Below are 23254 nucleotides of genomic sequence, written 5' to 3'. Positions count from 1 at the left end.
CTTTTTTCCAACTTCTATGACTGCCCTCTTTAGAGATCACTGTGGCTTTAGGAAAAGTGAAGGCACTGGGGAAGCAGTTCTGACGTTGCAGTTGATAATGGAAGCAAGATCAAAGAAAAATCAAAACATGTTCATAGGATTTGTCGACCTGGTAAAAGCGTTCGACTATTTAAAATGGTACAAGATGTTCTGAGAAAGGTAGAGATAAGCTGTGGGAAAAGACGAATAATATACAATATTTACAAGAGTTGAGAGGGAACAATAAGAGTGGAAAACCAAGATCGAAGTACTTGGATTGAAAATGGTGTAAAACAGGGATGTAGTGTTTTACTCCTACTGTTCAGTTTATACATCGAATAAGGAATGATGGAAATAAAAGAAAGATTCAAGAGTGGAACCAAAATTCAAAGTGAAAGGGTATCAATGAGAAAATTCGCTGATGATGTTGCAATCCTCAGTGGAAGTGAAGAAGAATTACAGGCTCTGCTGAATGGAATGAACAGTCTAATGAGTACATAATATGGAGTGAGAGTAAATCGAAGGAAGACGAAAGTAATGAGAAGTAGAGGACATGCGAACAGCGAGAAACATAACATCGAAACTGGCATTCACGAAGTAGATGAATTTTGCTACGTGGGTAGCAGAATAACCCATGATGGACGGAGCAAGGAGGACATAAAAAGGAAACTAGCTCTGGCGAAAAGGGCATTCCTGGCCAAGAGAAGTCTAGTAGTATCGAACATAGCCCTATATTTCAGGAAGAAATTTCTGAGATCGTATGTTTGGAGAACAGCATTGTACGGACGTGAAACATGGACTGTGGGAAAACCGGAACAGAAGAGAATCAAACAATTTGAGAAGTAGTGCTACAGAAGGATGCCGACTTGCAAGGTAAGGGGTTGGGTTGTTTGTGGGAAGAGACCAAACTGCGAGGTCATCGGTCTCGTCGGATCAGGGGAGGATGGTGAAGGAAGTCGGCCGTGCCCTTTCAGGGGAACCACCCCGGCATTTGCCTGGAGTGATTTAGGGAAATCATGGAAAACTTAAATCAAGAGGGCCAGTAGCGGGACTGAACCGTCGTCCTCCCGAATGCGAGTCCAGTGTGCTAACCACTGCGCCACCTCGATCGGTGCAAGGTAAGGAATGAGGAGGATCTCGGCAGAACCGGCGAAGAAAGAACATTATGGAAAATGTTGATAAGAAGAAGGGACAGGATGGTAGAACATGTGTTACAACATCAGGAAAAAATCTCCATGGTACTAGATGGTGCTGTAGAGGGCAAAAACTAGAGAGGTAGACTGAGACTGGAATATAGCCAGCAAATAACTGAAGACGTAGGTTGCGAGAGCTACTGTGAGATGATGAAGTTGGTACGGGAGAAAATTCGTGGCAGGCTCAGTCATATCAGCCAGAAGAGTGACATCAAAAAGAGCTGTACATTGCTCATATACAATATTTAACGGTTTTAAAAAAGCGAGCAGGCTCCATGCTGTGTGTACCTTCCGTCTCATAACGTACGTTACTACATGATTTGGATCTTTTATAGGCTATTTGTCTCCTGATTCCTTTTCCATCTTATTCTACATCTCTTCCATCAAGTTGCACACAAAATATTTCATTATTCCTTCATTACACATAAGTACTGAACTTTGTTGGACATATGTTTTCCTGAACTCGAATGTTATGAAGTATCTCGAAAAGCAGAACCTGCTCGACGCCAACCAAAATGAATTCTGCATACAGTGCCCAGTTTGAGCTTTCCTCACATGGCGTTCTGAATGCGTCGGCAGTCAGTTGGACGCAGTATTTCTTGACTCCCGAAAAGCATTTGAGTCGGCATCACATCCACGTTTACAGTCGGAAGTACAGTCATATCGGATATCAGAAGAAATTTGTGAGTAAACTCAGGACGTCTTTGTAGCGAGGATGCTGCGTGTTATCTCGGCTAGACAATCATTTACAGATGTAGAAATAACTTTAGCCGTGATCCAGGAAAGTGTGTCAGGCGCTAGCTGTTCCTGTTGTATATTAATAACCTAGCAGACACTATTAATGATAACTTCAGAAGATGATGCTCTAACCTATAAAGAAGTAAGGAGTGCTAGTTCTGCAAGGTTCGCAGGAGAGCTTGTGTTAAGTTTGGACGGTTGGAGACGAGGTACTGCCAGAAGGAAGCTGTGAGGACGGGGCATGAGTCGCGCTTGGGTAGCTCAGTTGGTAGAGCACTTGCCCGCGAAGGCAAAGGTCCCGAGTTCGAGTCTCGGTCCGGCACACACTTTTAATCTGCCAGGAAGTTTCATATCAGCGCACACTCCGCTGCAGAGTGAAAATCTCCTTCTATAAAGAAGTACTCTCTGAAAACAGCTGGAGTTTTGTTCACTTAGATGTTGATAAAACCACAGGACTTAACAACAAAATTGGTCTTGATATGTATTCTAACTGCTGGAAAGAATGTAACTTTCTATAAGTATACAAGAATGTAAAATTATGCACCCCTCAAAGTCGCGAAAAAGAGTTTCTGTGACTACAATTTCCATAATGTGGAAGTGAGATCATCCACCACATACAAATATCTGGGTGTAACAGGCTCAGACATAGATAAAGCAAGTGGTAGACTTTGGCTTAGTGGTAGAATACTACGCAAATGTTATCAATCTGCAAAGGAGATTGCTTTGCCGGCCGGAGTGGACGAGCGGTTCTAGGCGCTACAGTCTGGAACCGCGCTGCTGTTACGATCGAGGTTTGAATCCTGCCTCGGGCATGGATGTGTGTGCTGCCCTTTGGTTAGTTTGGTTTAAGTACTAAGTTCTAGGGGACTGATGACCTGAGAAGTTGAGTCCCATAGTGCTCAGAGTCATTTGAACCATTTTAAGCACTAGTATATTGCACAAATTTGGGGGACCGACACCAAATATAACTAGCAGGCGATATCCGCCAAGTATAAATGAGGCAAGTACAATTGGTCATAAGTTTGTTTGACCCACAGGAGAGCATCAGGGAAAGAATCCTGTTCCGGCAGCTGTTTGAAGAAGGACGCCAAATATCATATGAAAGCCTACATATAAGCTTTCAAGGACCAGTATTAATTGAAGAATCTAGTAGTACTTGAACCTGCTATTTACTGGTCTCATAGGACTGTAAAGACAAAATTAGATTAACTATAGCAAATACATAAGATCACCAGTTGCCAGAAAACCACTCAGGGTAATGTAGCATAGAATTTACTGAAAGGCTGCTGACAATCTACATCTACATCTACATATATACTCCTCTAGCCACCAAGCGGTGTGTGGCGGAGGGCACAATTCGCGCCATAGTCATATTTCCCCCTCTTTTCCACTAGAGGATCGCGCGAGGGAAAAACGACTGTCTGAACGCCTCAGTACGAGCTCTTCTTTCCCTTATATTTGAATGATGATCATTACGCGACTTGAAAGTTGGTGGTAATAATATATGCTCTACATCATCGGTGAAGATTGGATTTCGGAATTTAGTGAGCAGCCCCTTCTGTTTAGAGCGTCGTCTATCTGCAAGTGTATCCCACTTCAAACTTTCTATGAGATTTGTAACGCTCTCGCGATGGTTAAATGTACCAGTCACGAATTTTGCCGCTCTTCTTTGGACCTTCTCAGTCTCCTGAATCAGACCGAACTGGTAAGGGTCCCATACAGACGATCAATACTCCAAGACTGGAAAAACTAACGTATATTGTAAGCTATTTCCTTCGTCGAAGGACTGCATCGCTTCAGGATTCTACCAATAAACCGCAATCTAGAGTTCGTCTTACCCGTTACTTCTGAAATCTGATCATTCCATTTGAGATCATTTCTAATAGTCACACCCAGATACTTGACTGATGTTACCGCTTCCAAAGACTGATTATTTATTTTATACATTAATGGGGATTTTCGCCTTGTTATACGCAGTAGGTTACACTTGCTAATATTGAGAGATAACTGCCAGTCATTACACCACGCATTTATTTCCTGCAAATCCTCATTGATTTGCTCACAACTTTCGTGTGATACTACTTTCCTGTAGACCACAGCATCATCGGCAAACAGTCTAAGGCCGCTGTCAATACCATCAACCAGATCGTTTAGGTAAATCGTAAAAAGCAGACGAGTTATTACGCTGCCCTGGGGCACACCTGAAGTTACTCTTGTTTCTGTTGAAGTTACCCAGTTCAGGACGACTGTCTGTTAGAAAACTTTCTATCCAACCGCATATGTCATCGGACAGACCGTAAGCGCGCTCTTTTTGTAGCAAGCGACAGTGCGGCACTGAGTCGAACGCCTTTCGAAAGTCGAGAAATATGGCATCAACCTGGGAGCCGGTATCTAGAGCCTGTTGTATATCATGCACAAAGAGGGCCAGCTGTGTCTCGCATGACCGCTGTTTCCTAAAAACGTGCTGGTTTCTGCAGATGAGCTACTCAGAGTCTAGAAAGATCATTAAGTCTGAACACAAAATATGTTCCATGATTCTACAACAAATCGATGTAAGTGAAATTGGCCAGTAATGATGTGGTCATAGAGTGTTTACTGACATTAGCAGAGCCTTCAAGTACATGCATGTACTCGGTGATGAAGAGCGTGCTGTGGATGACGGGTGAAGATGATTTATTAACCTTACTGTAGGTCTGCTATAGATGACGGACAGTAACTTTACTGGAGTGCTACTGTTAATGCGTTTATCAAAGACTGGTGGCTCACCTTGGTGGAGTCCTCGAGCATGCGCGTGTGCTCAGCGATGAAGCGGACACAGAAGCAGGAGCGGTGCACCTCCGGGGGACAGCGAGAGTGGGGGAAGGCTGGGGGACTCCTCAGCGCCCCTTGGGGGTGTGGGGGCGCCGCCAGCCCCAGGCCCAGTGGAGGCAGTGGCGGCAGCGGGGGCGGGCTCTTGCACGCCTCCTCTGCGTCGGACAGTCTCTCTGCCTCCAGTGCCGCTCCCAGGGGGCCGTGCACCTGGCAGCTGCCACCCAGCAGCCCGCCGTCCAGCAGGCTGTGCAACACACCGGCACACTCACCACACTCCGCATACTCTCCGTTTCTACATCATGCGTCAACACATTTATCACTCTCCAAATATCTTACAGCGCTATGGGACACACCAACATAATCATTATACTCCACATCTCCTCCATTCTCACACAACACAGCAACACATTCATCACACTCCAAACCTCTTCCAGCGCTACAGCACACACCAACATAATTACTCCACATCTGTTCCATTCCCACACAACACAGCAACATAGTCACCACATTCCACATCTTCTCCATTTCCACAGAGAATAGCAACACACTCATCACACTCCGAATCTATATACTTCACACACCAACACACGCACTACCCTCCACATTATCTTTGTCTTCACACTACACACCAACAGGTTTGTCACATATCACATATCCTACATCTCCATACCACACACCAAGACTCCACATCTCCTCCATTCCCACACTTACAGCAACATACTCACCACATTCCACATCTTCTCTATTTCCACACAGCATAGCAACACACTCACCACAATCCAAATCTACATATCCACTTCACACACCAACACACACACCACCCTCCACATCATATTCGCCTTTACACTACACACCAACAGGTTCGTCACATGTCACATATCATAGATCTCCATACCACACGCCAAGACACCACAGTCTAGGTCTCCTCCATTCCCACACAACACATCAACACATTCATCATACCCCAAATCTCTTACACACCAACATAATCACAAACTCCACATCTCCTCCATTCCCACACATACAGCAACATACTCACCACATTCCACATCTTCTCCATTTCCACAGAGCATAGCGACGCACTCACCACAGTCCGAATCTACATATCCACTTCACACACCAACACACACACCACCTTTCGCATCATCATGATCATCATCTTTACACTACACACCAACAGGTTCGTCACATATCACATATTCTACATCACCATATCACACACTCAGACACCACACTCCAGGTCTCCTTCATTTCCACACAACACATCGATACATTCCACCACACTCTACAAATTCTCCAGTTCTACACCTCATACACAATCGCTGATCACACTCCACATTTCATCACACGACAATACACTCACCAAACTCCACAGTCCATCCATTTGTACACAACGGAGCACCACACTTACCAGACTGCACATCTTCTCCACCCACACATCACTGACCAACACACGCATCACACTGAGAGTGGCTATAGTTATCAAGCTGTTTGAATTAAAAATAATATAATGATATCATCATCATTCGATGTCTGGATAAACAGTAACTAATGACATGAGACGCATCATAGAAGCAAATGAAACAGTATGTTTTCCACATTATGTACAGAATGTGAAGCAATATTTTGTACTGTTACGTTTCTCCCCAACTGGTTCTATTGGGAAACAGACCTCGTTAACATTACATAAGAACTCTTCACATAATAACATTGGCAAAACACATAATTTATGTAACAAACGCCACTGGCACAGTCTAAGTACCAGGGGTACTGTAACTCGTCCACCTGCTGAAGCGATAGTTTCACAGTAAACAAATGGAAACATAGGGAAAATGCATATCAGTGAATCAATCAATGGTGTTCAGTTGAAGATGGTGTGGGTAGAGCGCACATCACTGGAGAGAAGGTAGAAATTCTACTCATCTATGAAGAACGTAAGCTAAAAAAACAGTAACTGCAATAATGTTTCCTTCTTTTCAACAGAGATACATACAATACAATACAGTAATACATTTCAACGCTATGCTGTGTACAGTATATTTTCGGAACGAACAAAGTTAAAAGAAAGACAATCATGCAAGTTAATGTCCCACTAGTACCTGAACAACATATGCTTGATACATTGTTTATCTTGCTTCTGGGCAAAAAGTTGTTTGGCGTGGCCAAGATAAACGGAACAAACACCCTTATGTTATGGTCCGTTTTCGTCTCATCTGCTGTCACAGTCGGCGTTATCAGAAACGTTTTCATTTGCTGAAAACTTGTCTATTAAGTACATTGGAGATGACTGTTAACCACTTGGTAAGGTATTTTTCGAAAAGAGTTGACGTTCATTGACAACGACAGATACGCTGTCTTCCTCTACGATTTTTACCCTCCTCGCTGCCGTCCAATGCTAAATTGGTGATCCCATGATGCTGATGAGAGACCAGATCAGCCAATCATCCAGACTGTTGCCCCTGCAACTACTGAAAAGGCTGCTGCCCCAATCCAGGAACCACACTTTTGTCTGGCCTGTCAACAGATACCCCTCCGTTGTGGTTGCACCTACGGTACTGCTATCTGTATCGATGAGGCACGCAAGCCTCCCCACCAACGGTAAGGTCCTTGGTTCATGGGGGAGAGGGGGGAGGAATATGCTGATGGAAAAAAATTGCAACACGAAGGAGGAGTTGTGTAACATAAACGAAAGTTGGTAGACGTGTTTCTACATTTGAAAGATGACGTATATTAAAATTTCATACCAGGTTCGCCGATGACATTGTAATTCTGTCAGAGACAGCAAAGGACTTGGAAGAGCAGTTGAACGGAATGGACAATGTCTTGAAAGGAGGGTATAAGATGAACATCAACAAAAGCAAAACGAGGATAATGGAACGTAGTCGAATTAAGTCGGGTGATGCTGAGGGAATTAGATTAGGAAATGAGACACTTAAGGGGCTCTGGAACGCCCTATACTTGCAATGTTAAAATAACGCTTAAAAATTACATCTTTCCTCACAAAGTATTTGAGGTAGGAAGTTGAACTTTTTACAGATTATTTATTGGAATATGGGCTACAACTTAACACAGGGATTTTACAAAATTTTAGTTCAGTTATTAAAGATGATTTTTTTTCAATTGTAATGAAAATTCACAACATTTTTTTGCAATTTTTTATTTATATATTCAAAAATATACAGTTTTTTGGAAAAAGGCTGTGTTAAATTATGCAGAAGGTACTGTGTAACATTTACTGAAAGTTTGAAACAAATATGTTTGGAAGATCCTTAGAAAACATGTAATTAGTATGAGAAAATAAAAGTTTTGGGACTCGAGCGACAAAGATTGGATTAACTTTTTAGTGCATTCCAGGTCCATAGGATGGATTATCTTCATCCTCTGCAAACTCCTCCTCCAGCTTCCTTTTGTTCCTCCTCCTGTTTACTCTTGCTTGTATTTCTAGACTCTTTACAGCCCTGTCTGCAGCCCGAAGGCGTTCCTTGTCTAAAGCAAGCATCGCTCGTTGCTGTGTTCGTAGATTTTGCTACCTTTTTCTTCAGTTGCAGTTACTGCAACACTGTTCCAAAAGGTGGTCATGTATGAACACTTATCACATTTCAGTTGTATTTCACTAGCAAGTCCTACGTGCTTTACTATGCAGAGTTCCAGACCAACTTCACTACAATGAATACATCTTACACAGTTTGAAAAAATTCCTTTGAGAACCGACATATCAAATATTTCATTCACATCCGATTCGCCCATAAGACATTCATAGTTTTCACTCATTGAACCAAGCTTCTTCTGTGAAGTATTTTCTTTCCCACTTTGACTGCTATGGGCAGGTGTATTTGAGAGGTTAGGTTCACTCACTTGGTTATCGTCTTTATTGTTTACAGTAATAACACATACCTTTGGCTTTCCAACATTTCTCCTTTTCTTAAAAGCCTTCAGAGGATTTCTAATAACTTTACTTTTACTCATTATTATACTTCAACAAAACAGAGACTCAAGAAACAGAATTAATTACGAATATTTTCGAGATAACGACAGAGTAAATAAACATGAAACAATCGACAATCACATCAGCGATATATATTGAACCATCACAGGTTAGCCACAACACATACTTTATCTCACATCACTAAAATGTCCCTGATGAACACGGACGTTAATAATAACACCATTTGACAGCAGTTTATCAGCGCCACAGTGGGTCACGCCCATGTAGAACACATTTCAAAATTTTTTTAAAAATAGTTGTAGTCTTCGGAATTGAATAAATTATATATCTATTAAAAGGTAATAGTCTGCAGATTCAGAAAACGCAAAAAAGTAATAATTGAACTTTTCATGATTTTGAGCCTTTCCGGAGCCCCTTAAAGTAGTAAAGGTGTTTTGCTATTTGGGGAGCAAAATAACTGATTATGGTCGAAGTAGAGAGGATATAAAATGTAGACTGGCAAAGGCAAGGAAAGCGTTTCTGAAGAAGAGAAATTTGTTAACATCGAGTATAGATTTAAGTGTCAGGAAGTCGTTTCTGAAAGTATTTGTATGGAGTGTAGCCATGTATGGAAGTGAAACATGGACGATAAATAGTTTGGCCAAGAAGAGAACAGAAGCTTTTGAAATGTGGTGCTACAGAAGAATGCTAAAGATTAGATGGGTAGATCATATAACTAACGAGGAGGTATTGAACAGAATTGGAGAGAAGAGGAGTTTGTGGCACAACTTGACCAGAAGAAGGGATCGGTTGGTAGGACAAGTTCTGAGGCATCAAGGGATCACAAATTTAGCATTGGAGGGGAGCGTGGAGGGTAAAAATCGTAGAGGGAGACCAAGAGATGAATACACCAAGCAGATTCAGAAGGATGTAGGTTGCAGTAAGTACAGGGAGACCAAGAAGCTTGCACAGGATAGAGTAGCATGGAGAGCTGCATCAAACCAGTCTCAGGACTGAAGACCACAACAACAACAACAACAACAACAACAACAACCAGTCACGTAAGAGTGGGACTGGTAGTGTCACTATGAGGATGAAAATCCGGGAGCTCCATGTTCAAATGTGTGTGAAATCTTATGGGACTTAACTGCAAAGGTCATCAGTCCCTAAGCTTACACAATACTTAATCTAAATTATCCTAAGGACAAACACACACCCATGCCCGAGGGAGGACTCGAACCTCCACCGGGACCAGCCGCACAGTCCATGACTGCAGCGCCTAAGACCGCTCGGCTAATCCCGCGCTGGTTTGGTTTAAATACACCCTGCAACGGTCGCGAGCGATAGTTTCCTTTGGGACTGGAAATTTTGAGTTGGTCAACAATGTCTTTAAGGCGATAAAGATGGCAATATCAGTGCCTCACTGAGTTTGATCAGACTCGTGTGGTAGGGCTGCGAGAAGTTGGATATTCCTTCTGCGATAGTGCAGAAAGACTTGGCAGGAATGTAGCCACTGTACATGATTGTTGCCAGCAGTGGTCACGGAAATGTAAGGTAACAAGAAGACTGGACCCCGGTCGGCTACAGGGCACTACCAAGGAGGAGGACCTTCGTGTTCGGCATATGGCTCTGGCGCATCATACAGCATCTGCTGCAGCAATTTGAGCACCAGTTGGTACCACAGCGCCACAACGAACTGTTACGAATCTATTACTTCAAGCCAGATGCTCCGTAAGCGTGCATTGCACTGACCCCAAACCACTGCCAATTGCGACTTCAGTAGTATCAAGCGAAAGTTTATTTGACGGGAGGGGGGAGATTTGTTATGTTTTCTGATGAAATCTAGATCTGTCTCGGTGTCCGTGATGACCGTGTACTGGTTAGGAGGAGGAAAACTGAGGCCCTGCCTGACACACCGGACCTACACTTGGAGTTATGGTCGGGGGTGGAATTTCCTATGACAGCAGGAGCACTCTCATGATTATCCCATGCAAATTTGTAAGTTCATCTGGTCTTGTGACTAGGGCCTCCCGTCGGGTAGACCGTTTGATAGGTGCAAGTCTTTCGATTTGACGCCACTTCGGCGACTTGCGCGTCGGTAGGGATGAAATGATGGTGGTGAGGAGAACACAACACCCAGTCCCTGAGCGGAGAAAATGTCCGACCCAGACGGGAATCGAACTGGGCCCTTAGGATTGACATTCTTTCGCGCTGAGCAGTCAGCTACCGGGGCCAGACAGTCCATCTGGTGATTCGATGTGTTGTGTTGCCATTCATGAACAGCGTTCGAGGGGGTGTTTCCAAACAGGATAACGCTAGCTCATACACCGCTGTTGCAACATAGTACGTTGTACAGAGCGTCGACACGTTGCCTTAGCCTTTTAGATCATCAGATCTGTCTCCAATCGAGCACGTATGGAACCTCATCGGACAACATCATCCACAAGCATCATTAACAATCCCTGTATTGATTGACCAAGACCAAAGGCATGGAAAGCCGTTCCACCAACAGACATCTGTCACCTGTGCAACGCAATGTATACACGTTTGCATGCTTGCATTCAACATTCTGACCGTCACAGCTGTTATTAATGTACCAGCATTTCACATTTACAGTAGCTTATCTCGCGCTTGCATTAACCTGTGATACTGCTGTGTTAATCACTTGTATACTCCTATATTACCTAGACAAATGTATTCCCGAAATTTTATTTTCTACATTGATGGTGTAGTGATTTTTTTCGTCAGAGGAATATAAGGTAAATAATTTAAAATTTATGTAGAAAAGTTGAGGCAAAATACACTCCTGGAAATGGAAAAAAGAACACATTAACACCGGTGTGTCAGACCCACCATACTTGCTCCGGACACTGCGAGAGGGCTGTACAAGCAATGATCACACGCACGGCACAGCGGACACACCAGGAACCGCGGTGTTGGCCGTCGAATGGCGCTAGCTGCGCAGCATTTGTGCACCGCCGCCGTCAGTGTCAGCCAGTTTGCCGTGGCATACGGAGCTCCATCGCAGTCTTTAACACTGGTAGCATGCCGCGACAGCGTGGACGTGAACCGTATGTGCAGTTGACGGACTTTGAGCGAGGGCGTATAGTAGGCATGCGGGAGGCCGGGTGGACGTACCGCCGAATTGCTCAACACGTGGGGCGTGAGGTCTCCACAGTACATCGATGTTGTCGCCAGTGGTCGGCGGAAGGTGCACGTGCCCGTCGACCTGGGACCGGACCGCAGCGACGCACGGATGCACGCCAAGACCGTAGGATCCTACGCAGTGCCGTAGGGGACCGCACCGCCACTTCCCAGCAAATTAGGGACACTGTTGCTCCTGGGGTATCGGCGAGGACCATTCGCAACCGTCTCCATGAAGCTGGGCTACGGTCCAGCACACCGTTAGGCCGTCTTCCGCTCACGCCCCAACATCGTGCAGCCCGCCTCCAGTGGTGTCGCGACAGGCGTGAATGGAGGGACGAATGGAGACGTGTCGTCTTCAGCGATGAGAGTCGCTTCTGCCTTGGTGCCAATGATGGTCGTATGCGTGTTTGGCGCCGTGCAGGTGAGCGCCACAATCAGGACTGCATACGACCGAGGCACACAGGGCCAACACCCGGCATCATGGTGTGGGGAGCGATCTCCTACACTGGCCGTACACCACTGGTGATCGTCGAGGGGACACTGAATAGTGCACGGTACATCCAAACCGTCATCGAACCCATCGTTCTACCATTCCTAGACCGGCAAGGGAACTTGCTGTTCCAACAGGACAATGCACGTCCGCATGTATCCCGTGCCACCCAACGTGCTCTAGAAGGTGTAAGTCAACTACCCTGGCCAGCAAGATCTCCGGTTCTGTCCCCCACTGAGCATGTTTGGGACTGGATGAAGCGTCGTCTCACGCGGTCTGCACGTCCAGCACGAACGCTGGTCCAACTGAGGCGCCAGGTGGAAATGGCATGGCAAGCGGTTCCACAGGACTACATCCAGCATCTCTACGATCGTCTCCATGGGACAATAGCAGCCTGCATTGCTGCGAAAGGTGGATGATGTACACTGTACTAGTGCCGACATTGTGCATGCTCTGTTGCCTGTGTCTATGTGCCTGTGGTTCTGTCAGTGTGATCATGTGATGTATCTGACCCCAGGAATGTGTCAATAAAGTTTCCCCTTCCTGGGACAATGAATTCACAGTGTTCTTATTTCAATTTCCAGGAGTGTACATGGTGGTAGGGATCGAGGTGATCCCTTCTTAAAGATGTTCGACAATGCGTTCAACATTAAGGACTCCCTTATTTCTGCTGCGGAAACACGGAGAAAGGTGGCACGTAGAACTCAAAAAAGAATTTGGAGAATTGTAGGACACAGGGATACTACTGGAGTGGATGACCGCTACCTGCGGATTATGGCCCGGAGGAACCGTGACAGCAACGCCACCACGTTGAATAATGCCTTTCCTGCAGCCACAGGACGTCGTGTTACGACTCAAAATGTGTGTAATAGACTGCGCGATGCGCAGCTTCTCTCCGACGTCCATGGCGATGTCCATCTTTGCAACCACGACACCATGCAGCGCGGTACAGATGGGCCAAACAACATGCCGAATGGACCGCTCAGGATTGGCATCGCGTTCTCTTCACCGACTAGTGTTGTATATGTCTTCAACCAGACAATCGTAGGGGACGTGTTTAGAGGCAAGCCGGTGAGACAGTATTACTTACACACACGCTCCAGCGAGTGCAGCAAACTGGATGTTCCCTCCTGTTTTGGGGTGGCATTATGTGGGGCCGACGTACGCCGCTGGTGGTCATGGAAGGCGCCGTAACGGCTGTACGATACGTGAATGCCATCCTCCGACCTATAGTGCAACCATATCGGCAGTATATTGGCGAGACATTCGTGTTCGTGGACGACAATTCGTGCCTCCATCGTGCACATCTTGTGAATGACTTCCTTCAGGATAGTGATACCGCTCGACTAGGGTGGTCAGCATGTTCTACTGACATGAACCCTATGCCTGGAACAGATTGAAAAGGGCTGTTTATGGACGACGTGATCCACCAACCACTCTGAGGGATCTATGTCGAATTGCCGTTGGGAAGTGGGCCAGTCTGGACCAACAGTGCCTTGATGAACTTGTGCACAGTATGCCACGACGAATACAGGCATGCATTAATGCAGGACGACAGTGCTACTGGGTATTAGAGGTACCGGTGTGAACAGCAATTTGGAGCACCACCTCTGAAGGCTTCACTGTATGGTGGTACAACATGCACTGAGGGATTTTCACGAGCAATAAAAATGGCGGTAATGATGTTTATGTTGACCTGTATTCGTATTTTCTGTACAGGTTTCGGGAGTCTCGGATCCGAGGTAATGCAAAACTTTTCTGATGTGTGTATGAATGGCGATCCAACGTATCATGAACCACTATCGTTCGCGATCGGTTTGAAGAACATTCTGGACAGTTCGAGCGAATTGTTTGTGCTATGTCTCTCGTACTTAGATCATTGAGAAATAACACGTTCCAAATCAACAAGAGAAAGATTTATAACAACATGACTGGATATTAGCTAAACAAAAAACTACTTCGTACAAAAGATAATATCAGCTCTCGCAGAAATCGGTGAGGTGCTCTCCTAGACAACAACAAAGTTAATTAAGATGAAAGGACGCAAAGGCTACTCTAACGAAGTTTCCTACTCGAAGGGAGCAGGGTGTACCAGCCAGCAGCTGGCCAAAGATACTTATCGGAGGCGACGTTGGAGAGGTCCAACGTCGCGCTGCGATGGTTCCAACCGAGCTCTGATTGTGGAGTTACTATTAGCGGGGACAATAGTTGGCCGAGAGCGTCAGAGGAGAACTACCGACGAGTGGAGTTGCACCGCTGTAAATAGCGGCTGCGCTGCGGCATCCTTCTGGATATACTTCCTCACACGTGACTCAGCGGAGGGAAGTACGAGGGTTATTCCAAAAGTAAGGTCCGATCGGTCGCGAAATGGAAACGACTATGAAAATCCGATAAAGCTTTGCACAGATGTGTTGGGTAGTGTCTCTAGTATAACCCCAGTTAGCATCACGTCGCTCTTCTCATTTCTGAGCTCGCAGTGAGTGCGTAAAGATGTCTAGAAAATAGTGTCTGCCGCCAAGTACGAGGGCCTGGTGAGAAATTTCGCCTGAAGCTATGCAGCCAACATTACATAACTGTCGTGCTGTTTCGTCTTCACGACAATTCTCAGCCGCATTCTGCAGGGGCAATGAAGATGCTCCTGCATCGTTTTCAAATGGAAATGTTAGATTACCCACAATACAGTCCGCAATTGTCTCCCCCTGAGTTTCATCTCTGGTCACATGAACCGCTGTCTTTGAAGACAACATTTTGACACAGACAACGAGGTGTAGGCCAGCGTGGAGAATTGGCGGAAAGCACTGGCGGCTCCCTTCTATGATGAGGCTATTGAAAAGTTGGTACAACGCTATGACAAAAGTCTAAGTCAGAACGGCGACTACGTAGAGAAGTAGCTGAAAGGTGTAGCTAATTGTTACAAGTAAAACATTTCTGATGTTCACTGTGGTTTTAATTTGGCAATCAATCGGACCTTACTTTTGGAATAACCCTCGTGGATCTCTAGCGAGGATGCCCCCACCCCCTCCCCCCGTTGTGTTAGCCCCGCTGTCTCGCTATGACGCGCGCCGGGCGCCGGAGCCCTTGTAGGAGACGCCTTACAGGTACGCATGTCCGCGATACTTTCCTGTAAGCCGGGTTGCCTGTGTGTCAGGCGTACTGCTGGTATATGACAGCTTGGCTACGCTGATCTCCCGACATGAATCCCATCGAACATTTCATGGGATATAATCGAGAGGTCAGTTCGTGCACAAAAGCTTGCACTGGCAACACTTTCGAGATTAAGGCGGCTGTATAGGAAACATGGCTAAATATTTCTGCAGTAGACTTCCAGCGACTTGTTGCGTCCATGCAACGTCGAGGAGGTCCGACACGATATTCATGCAGCTGGCACATCTAATCATTCTGTCTGATATTGATTGCAAATACCGTAATGTAGTTCAATTTTTTACATTAAATAAATGTAATATAATTGACAGTTAATGGTCCATCTCATATCATAACGTCTATCTCTTTCTTATACTTGTCAGAGCTGCCTGCACACTTCCCCTTGTTACACAGTCCTTTATTGAAAATTCTGTCTTTATTACTTCAATCTTCTTGTCTTTCATTATCTCTTCAGATTCATATGGCAGTAAACACGGCTGCAAATGTTCTAAAGTAATCAATATTTTTGTTGTTCTTAATGCCATAAATTATCGTCACTATTACTACTAGCATCATTGTAATTATTATTGTTATTGTTTTTATTATTATTACTGACAATTATTACTGTTCCATGTTAAGTGTGTGTGAATGGTTTTGTATGCATTGTTCCTGACTCCACGTAGGAGAAAGCTTCAAGGCCCTGAACCTGTTAGGCTAAACTATAAATAAATAAACTTATTAGTAGGATGAATAACGTAACAAAAGAATTAGTGCTAACAAATTTATAGAGCGAGGTTAAGAAAATGCTCTCTGAATGAATTGGCTTCACAAAGTGTGTCCCGACTTACTGCAAATTACAGCGTCTGTAAGTTGACTAGCGGGACTGTTGAAAGATGATGTTTAAGAAGTTATCATCCACAACAGTGAACGAACTTCTCTGTTTTTACCATCTCTGCTAGAAGTCAGCTGTTTAGTTTTATCTTATGATGCACCTACCAGTAGCCTGGACCATGGATCACTTTCATTTATTCGATAACTGCCACTTTAAGTAAAAATTACGCCTTACTAGATGCCTGGATTACTTCTGTGTCCATCCTCTGCTCATTTGCTGTGCTTCATGAAAGCGTATGAAACTGTCGACAACTGATATGTCTTTATGATTTAATTCAATCTGTTATAGTCACACCAATACCAATGAAAGGAAAAGGGAGAGATACGCTGAATTACAGAGCCACATCACAAATATCTGGAGCGCCGTCCGATGTCGTTTCTGAACACGGATTCCTACCTTCCGTTTCTTCCTGGAGACACCCTCTACAACTTCTCAAACTTTGTCGCAACATTTTTGGGGCACCTGGCACATTCCACATTATGTACGAATGTTTACTCGAGCATTGACAAGCACTTGCATGTCTCAAAGAATGCGTAGCTACTCTTCCATCTACTAGAGTAGCTTTGTCATTAGCTGAGCACATAGAGTATAAATATCCATGGAGCGAGCATAGTCTACTGCGCATGTTCTCAACATCAAACCGGGCCAGTCACGTGGTAATGGGACGTCGCCTCTTGTCCGCAATTTGTGGTAACGGCGAACCTTTAATATTACACGTATTCACCTGTTTTTACATACGTTTCTACACGTTTTAGAAGTAATAGCAGCCATGGTGCAGTATTGTTGTTGCTACGGATGTGAAGAGAAGTACGTCAAAGCAGGGCCAGTTACTTTAGACAGGTACGTACAACAAATCTCTAATAGTGCGTATCATATTGATGTGAGACGCTTTATATGTTTAAATATATCGAGACGCGTTATTGTAGTGTCTTGTATTGTAGAGCAAATTTCAGCGATTTTTTTCTGTCGATGTGTTCGTGAGAGAAATGCTAGATAAATTTGCAACTGTGTTTAAGCTGCCTGTCAGTGTTTACGTATTCGTGCTATGTCATCTACAGATCAAATTTATAAGAGAGAGTGTGATTAATTTCCTCCAGTTTATTCAGGTGAATAAGTGCAATAGAAAACCTAAAAAAATATTGTTGGGTGTCAAATAAGCAGGTGGTGTAAATTGCTTATTTATACCAAGAATTTCATTGCTACAAATGAGTTTTTACTCTCCTTCCTGTGATGCATCGGCGCCCAACACAGTGTCATTGTGATGCAATTAATTAGAATGGAGATTCGACAACATGAATAAGTGCAATAGAAAACCTAAAAAGGTAATCTTCGCTTAGAGTGACCATACGTCCCGATTAATCGGGATTGTCCCGTTTTTTGAGGCTCCAAAATCTGTCCCGACTTCTTTTTAAAAACAAGCAATTTGTCCAGATTTTCAAGGATTATTTTCAGACATTTACAAAGTGGTTAAAATATTTTCTGAGTGTCGATTTTATAAACTATCAATTGAAACTGACATTCCGTACGTTGGTACCCCCTGATAATGTACAGCTTAAGCACTATAATTGTTGCGTACTCTTATATTCTTTGCTTTTGCTTGCCATTGTTGTCAGTACTCAGTTTCGTGAAGTGCTAGCACGTCGTGGCGATGCCGAAACGAAAATCAAGTTTTCGGAAGAGCTTCAGAGGAAATTTCCTTGCTTCACTGCTACAGACAATGGCTGTTCAACAAAATGTAACGTATGTAACTGTGCTGTATCCGCGTCTCATGGTGGTGCTGCAGATCTCAAGCATCATATGGGATCAAAGAAACACAGGAAGAATCTTCGATCGGCAGGTTCCTCTCCAAAAATGACGAGATATTTGTAATTTCAAATACACAGGAACAGAAAACCTAGCTGCAGCAGAAGGAACCCTGTCATTCCATGTTGTTAAACACCACCAAAGCTATTGTTCTAATGACTGCAATGTTCAACTAAACGATTCCTGATTCTAAGATTGCAGAAAATTTTTCGTGTAGAACAACAAAGTGTGAAGCAATTATCAACAATATTATAGCTCCGCATTCCCAGAAACAGGTAATAGCTGCTGTAAACAGTGCAAAATACTTTTCAATATCTACTGATGCTAGCAACCATGGGCATCAGAAAATTTTTCCTGTGATAGTTCATTATTTTTCTGTAAGCGAGGGTGGACTGCAGACGAAATTGCTTGATCTTCATGAATTGCAGAACGATAAGTCCGAAACAATTTCCAATTATCTTTCTCATGTTATACAGTCATTCAGTATCATCTCAAAGTGTGTTGCATTTGGTGCAGACAATACAAACTGTAATTTTGGGGGGTTAATGAAGAAAGAGGGTAATAATGTTCACACACATCTGAAAAAAAAATTAAAAAGCTCTAACATTGTTGGCATAGGTTGTCCAGCACATGCTGCTCATAACAAACTTCAAAGTGCTTGTGATGTTTTACCTGTTGACATTGGCTGCATTGTCATGAAGTTGTACAACCATTTTCATATTTTTTCTATTCGTGTTGCAGAACTCACTGAATTCTGTGAATTTGTTGGTGTCACTAACAAAAATTTACTTTCCTTTTCCAAAACAAGGTGGCTTTCATTGTTGCCAGCCATAGAAAGGATCTTGAAAATGTATGAACCTTTGAAATCTTACTTTTTGTCACAGTCTAACTCAATGTGCCCTGCAATCTTAAAGAGTTTTTTACTGATCCTATAAATGAATGTTATTTAGTTTTTGTACATTCACAAATGAGTGTTTTCCAACAATCCATTCTGAGCATTGAGAAACAGAATAATTCCATATGTGAAGTATTAGAAGTCTTAAATAAAGCTTTGACAAGTCTAAATTCAAGGAAACATGAACATTTTGTACCACTAAGAGTAAAAAACTGCTGAATTATTGTGATGACCAGTCTGACATGGCAATATCATGATGCTTCAGTAGGATATTTATCCTCATGGTTACAGAGATAGCTGAGTTTTCTGTATTCTCATGGATGATGCTCGCAGAACCACCAGAATGGTTAGTAGTTGAAAATACTTTAATGTGGCTAAATGAAAAGGGCATTATAATAAATGACAGCCTCTTATTTGATGAAATAGTTCATATAGAGTCATTTGTAAAACAACAAGTGGAAACAAACAGTGAACAATGGAATCAGTTGATGGCACATGAAAAATAGTGTAGGTTTTTCAGATCTTGCCAGTGTAATGAACAGTTCAGAGAATCGCCTAATATAGCGCAGTACTTCTTTTCACTCCCTGCCCGCAATGCAAATGTTGAAAGAGTTTTCAGCTTATTATCGTCACAGTGGACAGATGAGAGGAATTGATTTACGGTGAGGAGCGTCAAGTGTATTTTACTGACCTGTTTAAACTTCACTAAATACAGCTGCACTGACTTCTATTCACGCCTATGAGGCAAACCTGAATTGCTGAATGAAATTTCATCTTCGAAGAAATATGATTGCAGTGTGGAATCCACAAAACCCTAAATTTCATGTGTTCACTAAGAACTTTTTTTTGTAGTGATTGTTACTGTATGTCTTTCTACATTCTGTGTTATAAATGTTACATTTCTTAATAAGTAAATTTCTGAAAACTTGAAATGTACTTCTTTCCAGTCTTTCCATTCTTTATTTGGTTTTGTACACACACACACACACACACACACACACACACACACACACACACACACACACACACATATCAATGAAGGCTATATTTGCAGAGGAAGAAGAAATGTTAGCATTAAAAGTGATATTTAACGAGAAATAAAAGTTGTCCAACTTTTTGGCCAAGAAAATGTGTGAAAGTCCCACTTTGTCCGAAGAAAATATGGTCACACTATCATCGCTGTCACTTCTTTTCTCGCATCCGAAAAAAACGTAAGTAAAGTGGAAGTGAGCTACGATACTGTAGCGAAAAAGAACAATACCCTTGCCCTTCACAGCTTTAAAACTATTTAAGTTCCAGGTATAAAATTGTTGAGATGTCTATAAAATGCATATACAGAGTTTCAGGATACTATCTGTCTGTTCTAGCGAAGTAATAACACTCAAAATACGCCAAACGCTATAAGGACAAACATCGTCGTCCCAATACCACGTGACTTGAGCAGCAGTAGAAGTTGCGGACAGCTTTCTTGTTCTGCGCATCCGAATGCTCATTCCATAGATACTTACACTCTATAGCTGAGAAGTATAAAAGCATGTCCTGAACAAGGCCCTCAAACAGATTAGCCAGTCAATCGTGTCGCCTGACACGGAGGGTCAGTCAGCAAAACTCCACGGCTTGTGGACAAAGACACGCCTCTTCGCTTCCCTGTTTGGTCGTGCCGGACTCAATAGTACAGACGCTTTGCGGTGTCGGATTGAAGTGCGCACACTGAACTGGCGTCGTCCAGCACTATGGTAACATGGTTACTTATTTCAGCAGTCTTTGCTTAGTTATACGTTGAGTCGTTTTTCAGATTTATTCACGCGAGGTACTTTGAAATCGCAATCTATGTGAGGATGCTAGTTCTTTGCCTGGTTTCACAACTTAGTTGGAACTCATGGAAATCAATATCCATTTTCTGTTCAGTCATATGGGTCTGCAAGTTGTTTATGCCATTGTTTTTCCTCTCATTAAATAATTTTACTGGCGTTAATATAATTATAGCGTTATTTTTCTGCCTTTTGTAAATACACTCCTGGAAATTGAAATAAGAACACCGTGAATTCATTGTCCCAGGAAGGGGAAACTTTATTGACACATTCCTGGGGTCATATACATCACATGATCACACTGACAGAACCACAGGCACATAGACACAGGCAACAGAGCATGCACAATGTCGGCACTAGTACAGTGTATATCCACCTTTCGCAGCAATGCAGGCTGCTATTCTCCCATGGAGACGATCGTAGAGATGCTGGATGTAGTCCTGTGGAACGGCTTGCCATGCCATTTCCACCTGGCGCCTCAGTTGGACCAGCGTTCGTGCTGGACGTGCAGACCGCGTGAGACGACGCTTCATCCAGTCCCAAACATGCTCAATGGGGGACAGATCCGGAGATCTTGCTGGCCAGGGTAGTTGACTTACACCTTCTAGAGCACGTTGGGTGGCACGGGATACATGCGGACGTGCATTGTCCTGTTGGAACAGCAAGTTCCCTTGCCGGTCTAGGAATGGTAGAACGATGGGTTCGATGACGGTTTGGATGTACCGTGCACTATTCAGTGTCCCCTCGACGATCACCAGTGGTGTACGGCCAGTGTAGGAGATCGCTCCCCACACCATGATGCCGGGTGTTGGCCCTGTGTGCCTCGGTCGTATGCAGTCCTGATTGTGGCGCTCACCTGCACGGCGCCAAACACGCATACGACAATCATTGGCACCAAGGCAGAAGCGACTCTCACCGCTGAAGACGACACGTCTCCATTCGTCCCTCCATTCACGCCTGTCGCGACACCACTGGAGGCGGGCTGCACGATGTTGGGGCGTGAGCGGAAGACGGCCTAACGGTGTGCGGGACCGTAGCCCAGCTTCATGGAGACGGTTGCGAATGGTCCTCGCCAATACCCCAGGAGCAACAGTGTCCCTAATTTGCTGGGAAGTGGCGGTGCGGTCCCCTACGGCACTGCGTAGGATCCTACGGTCTTGGCGTGCATCCGTGCGTCGCTGCGGTCCGGTCCCAGGTCGACGGGCACGTGCACCTTCCGCCGACCACTGGCGACAACATCGATGTACTGTGGAGACCTCACGCCCCACGTGTTGAGCAATTCGGCGGTACGTCCACCCGGCCTCCCGCATGCCCACTATACGCCCTCGCTCAAAGTCCGTCAACTGCACATACGGTTCACGTCCACGCTGTCGCGGTATGCTACCAGTGTTAAAGACTGCGATGGAGCTCCGTATGCCACGGCAAACTGGCTGACACTGACGGCAGCGGTGCACAAATGCTGCGCAGATAGCGCCATTCGACGGCCAACACCGCGGTTCCTGGTGTGTCCGCTGTGCCGTGCGTGTGATCATTGCTTGTACAGCCCTCTCGGAGTGTCCGGAGCAAGTATGGTGGGTCTGACACACCGGTGTCAATGTGTTCGTTTTTCCATTTCCAGGAGTGTATGTGGTCATGTAAGGTCACGAGTTCATTTAAGGACACTTGTCGGAAAGATATGACTATTTCTACTCTATTTCTATTCATTATCTTCACAGTATACAGGCTGGCGGTCGCAGCGCCGTTGTACACCACTGTAGTGGTGGGAGACGCTCACTGACCTGCCGGGGGAGAGGTCGTCCTTGGAGGTGGGCGTGCGCAGGCTGTCGCTGGAGGAGGCGCGCAGCCGCGCCAGCCCGCCCACGCCCACGCCGCCCCCGGCGCCGCCCCCGCCGCCCCCGCCGGGGTCGTCGCCGCAGGGCGCGCGCTCCTGGTAGGGGTAGAAGCAGGCGTGCGCCTGGCCCACCCCTTCCTTCCGCAGCGCCCCTATCGGCCGCACCAGGACGCGGCCGCACGCGAACCTGCAACACGACGAAGCGCCGGTCACCACACTGCCATCACGTGACACCCCGCTGGCAGGCAGCAGCACTGCGTTGCTTGGCACTTGCTGTGGAAGACTGCTACGGAACACCCTACCAGTGATACACTACTGGCCATTAAAATTGCTACACTAAGAAGAAATTCAGGTGATAAACGGGTATTCATTGGACAAATATATTATAGTAGCACTGACATATGATTACATTTTCACGCAATTTGGATGCATAGATTCTCAGAAATCAGTACACAGAACAACCATCTTTGGCCGTAATAACGGCCTTGATACGCCTGGGCATTGAGTCAGAGCTTGGTTGGCATGTACCGGTACAGCTGCCCAAGCAGCTTCAACACGA

At 44.7% G+C, this 23254-nt stretch overlaps 1 protein-coding gene across 1 annotated transcript in view; it reads right to left on the bottom strand.

Annotated features, from left to right (window-relative positions):
* The window catches only part of LOC126428287 (acetylcholine receptor subunit alpha-like), a 737302-nt gene that overhangs the window by 7580 nt on the left and 706468 nt on the right, over nt 1-23254 (bottom strand). The window contains exon 9 of the mRNA XM_050090204.1: nt 4716-5004. Within this exon, the coding sequence (XP_049946161.1) occupies nt 4716-5004 (289 nt within the window). The remainder of the gene's footprint in view (nt 1-4715; nt 5005-23254) is intronic.

The sequence above is a fragment of the Schistocerca serialis genome, chromosome 12 (genome assembly GCF_023864345.2).
Source record: "Schistocerca serialis cubense isolate TAMUIC-IGC-003099 chromosome 12, iqSchSeri2.2, whole genome shotgun sequence".
In the NCBI taxonomy this organism is placed as follows: domain Eukaryota; kingdom Metazoa; phylum Arthropoda; class Insecta; order Orthoptera; family Acrididae; genus Schistocerca; species Schistocerca serialis.
Note: the sequence above shows the minus strand (reverse complement) of the source record. Positions and strands in the feature narration are given on the sequence as shown.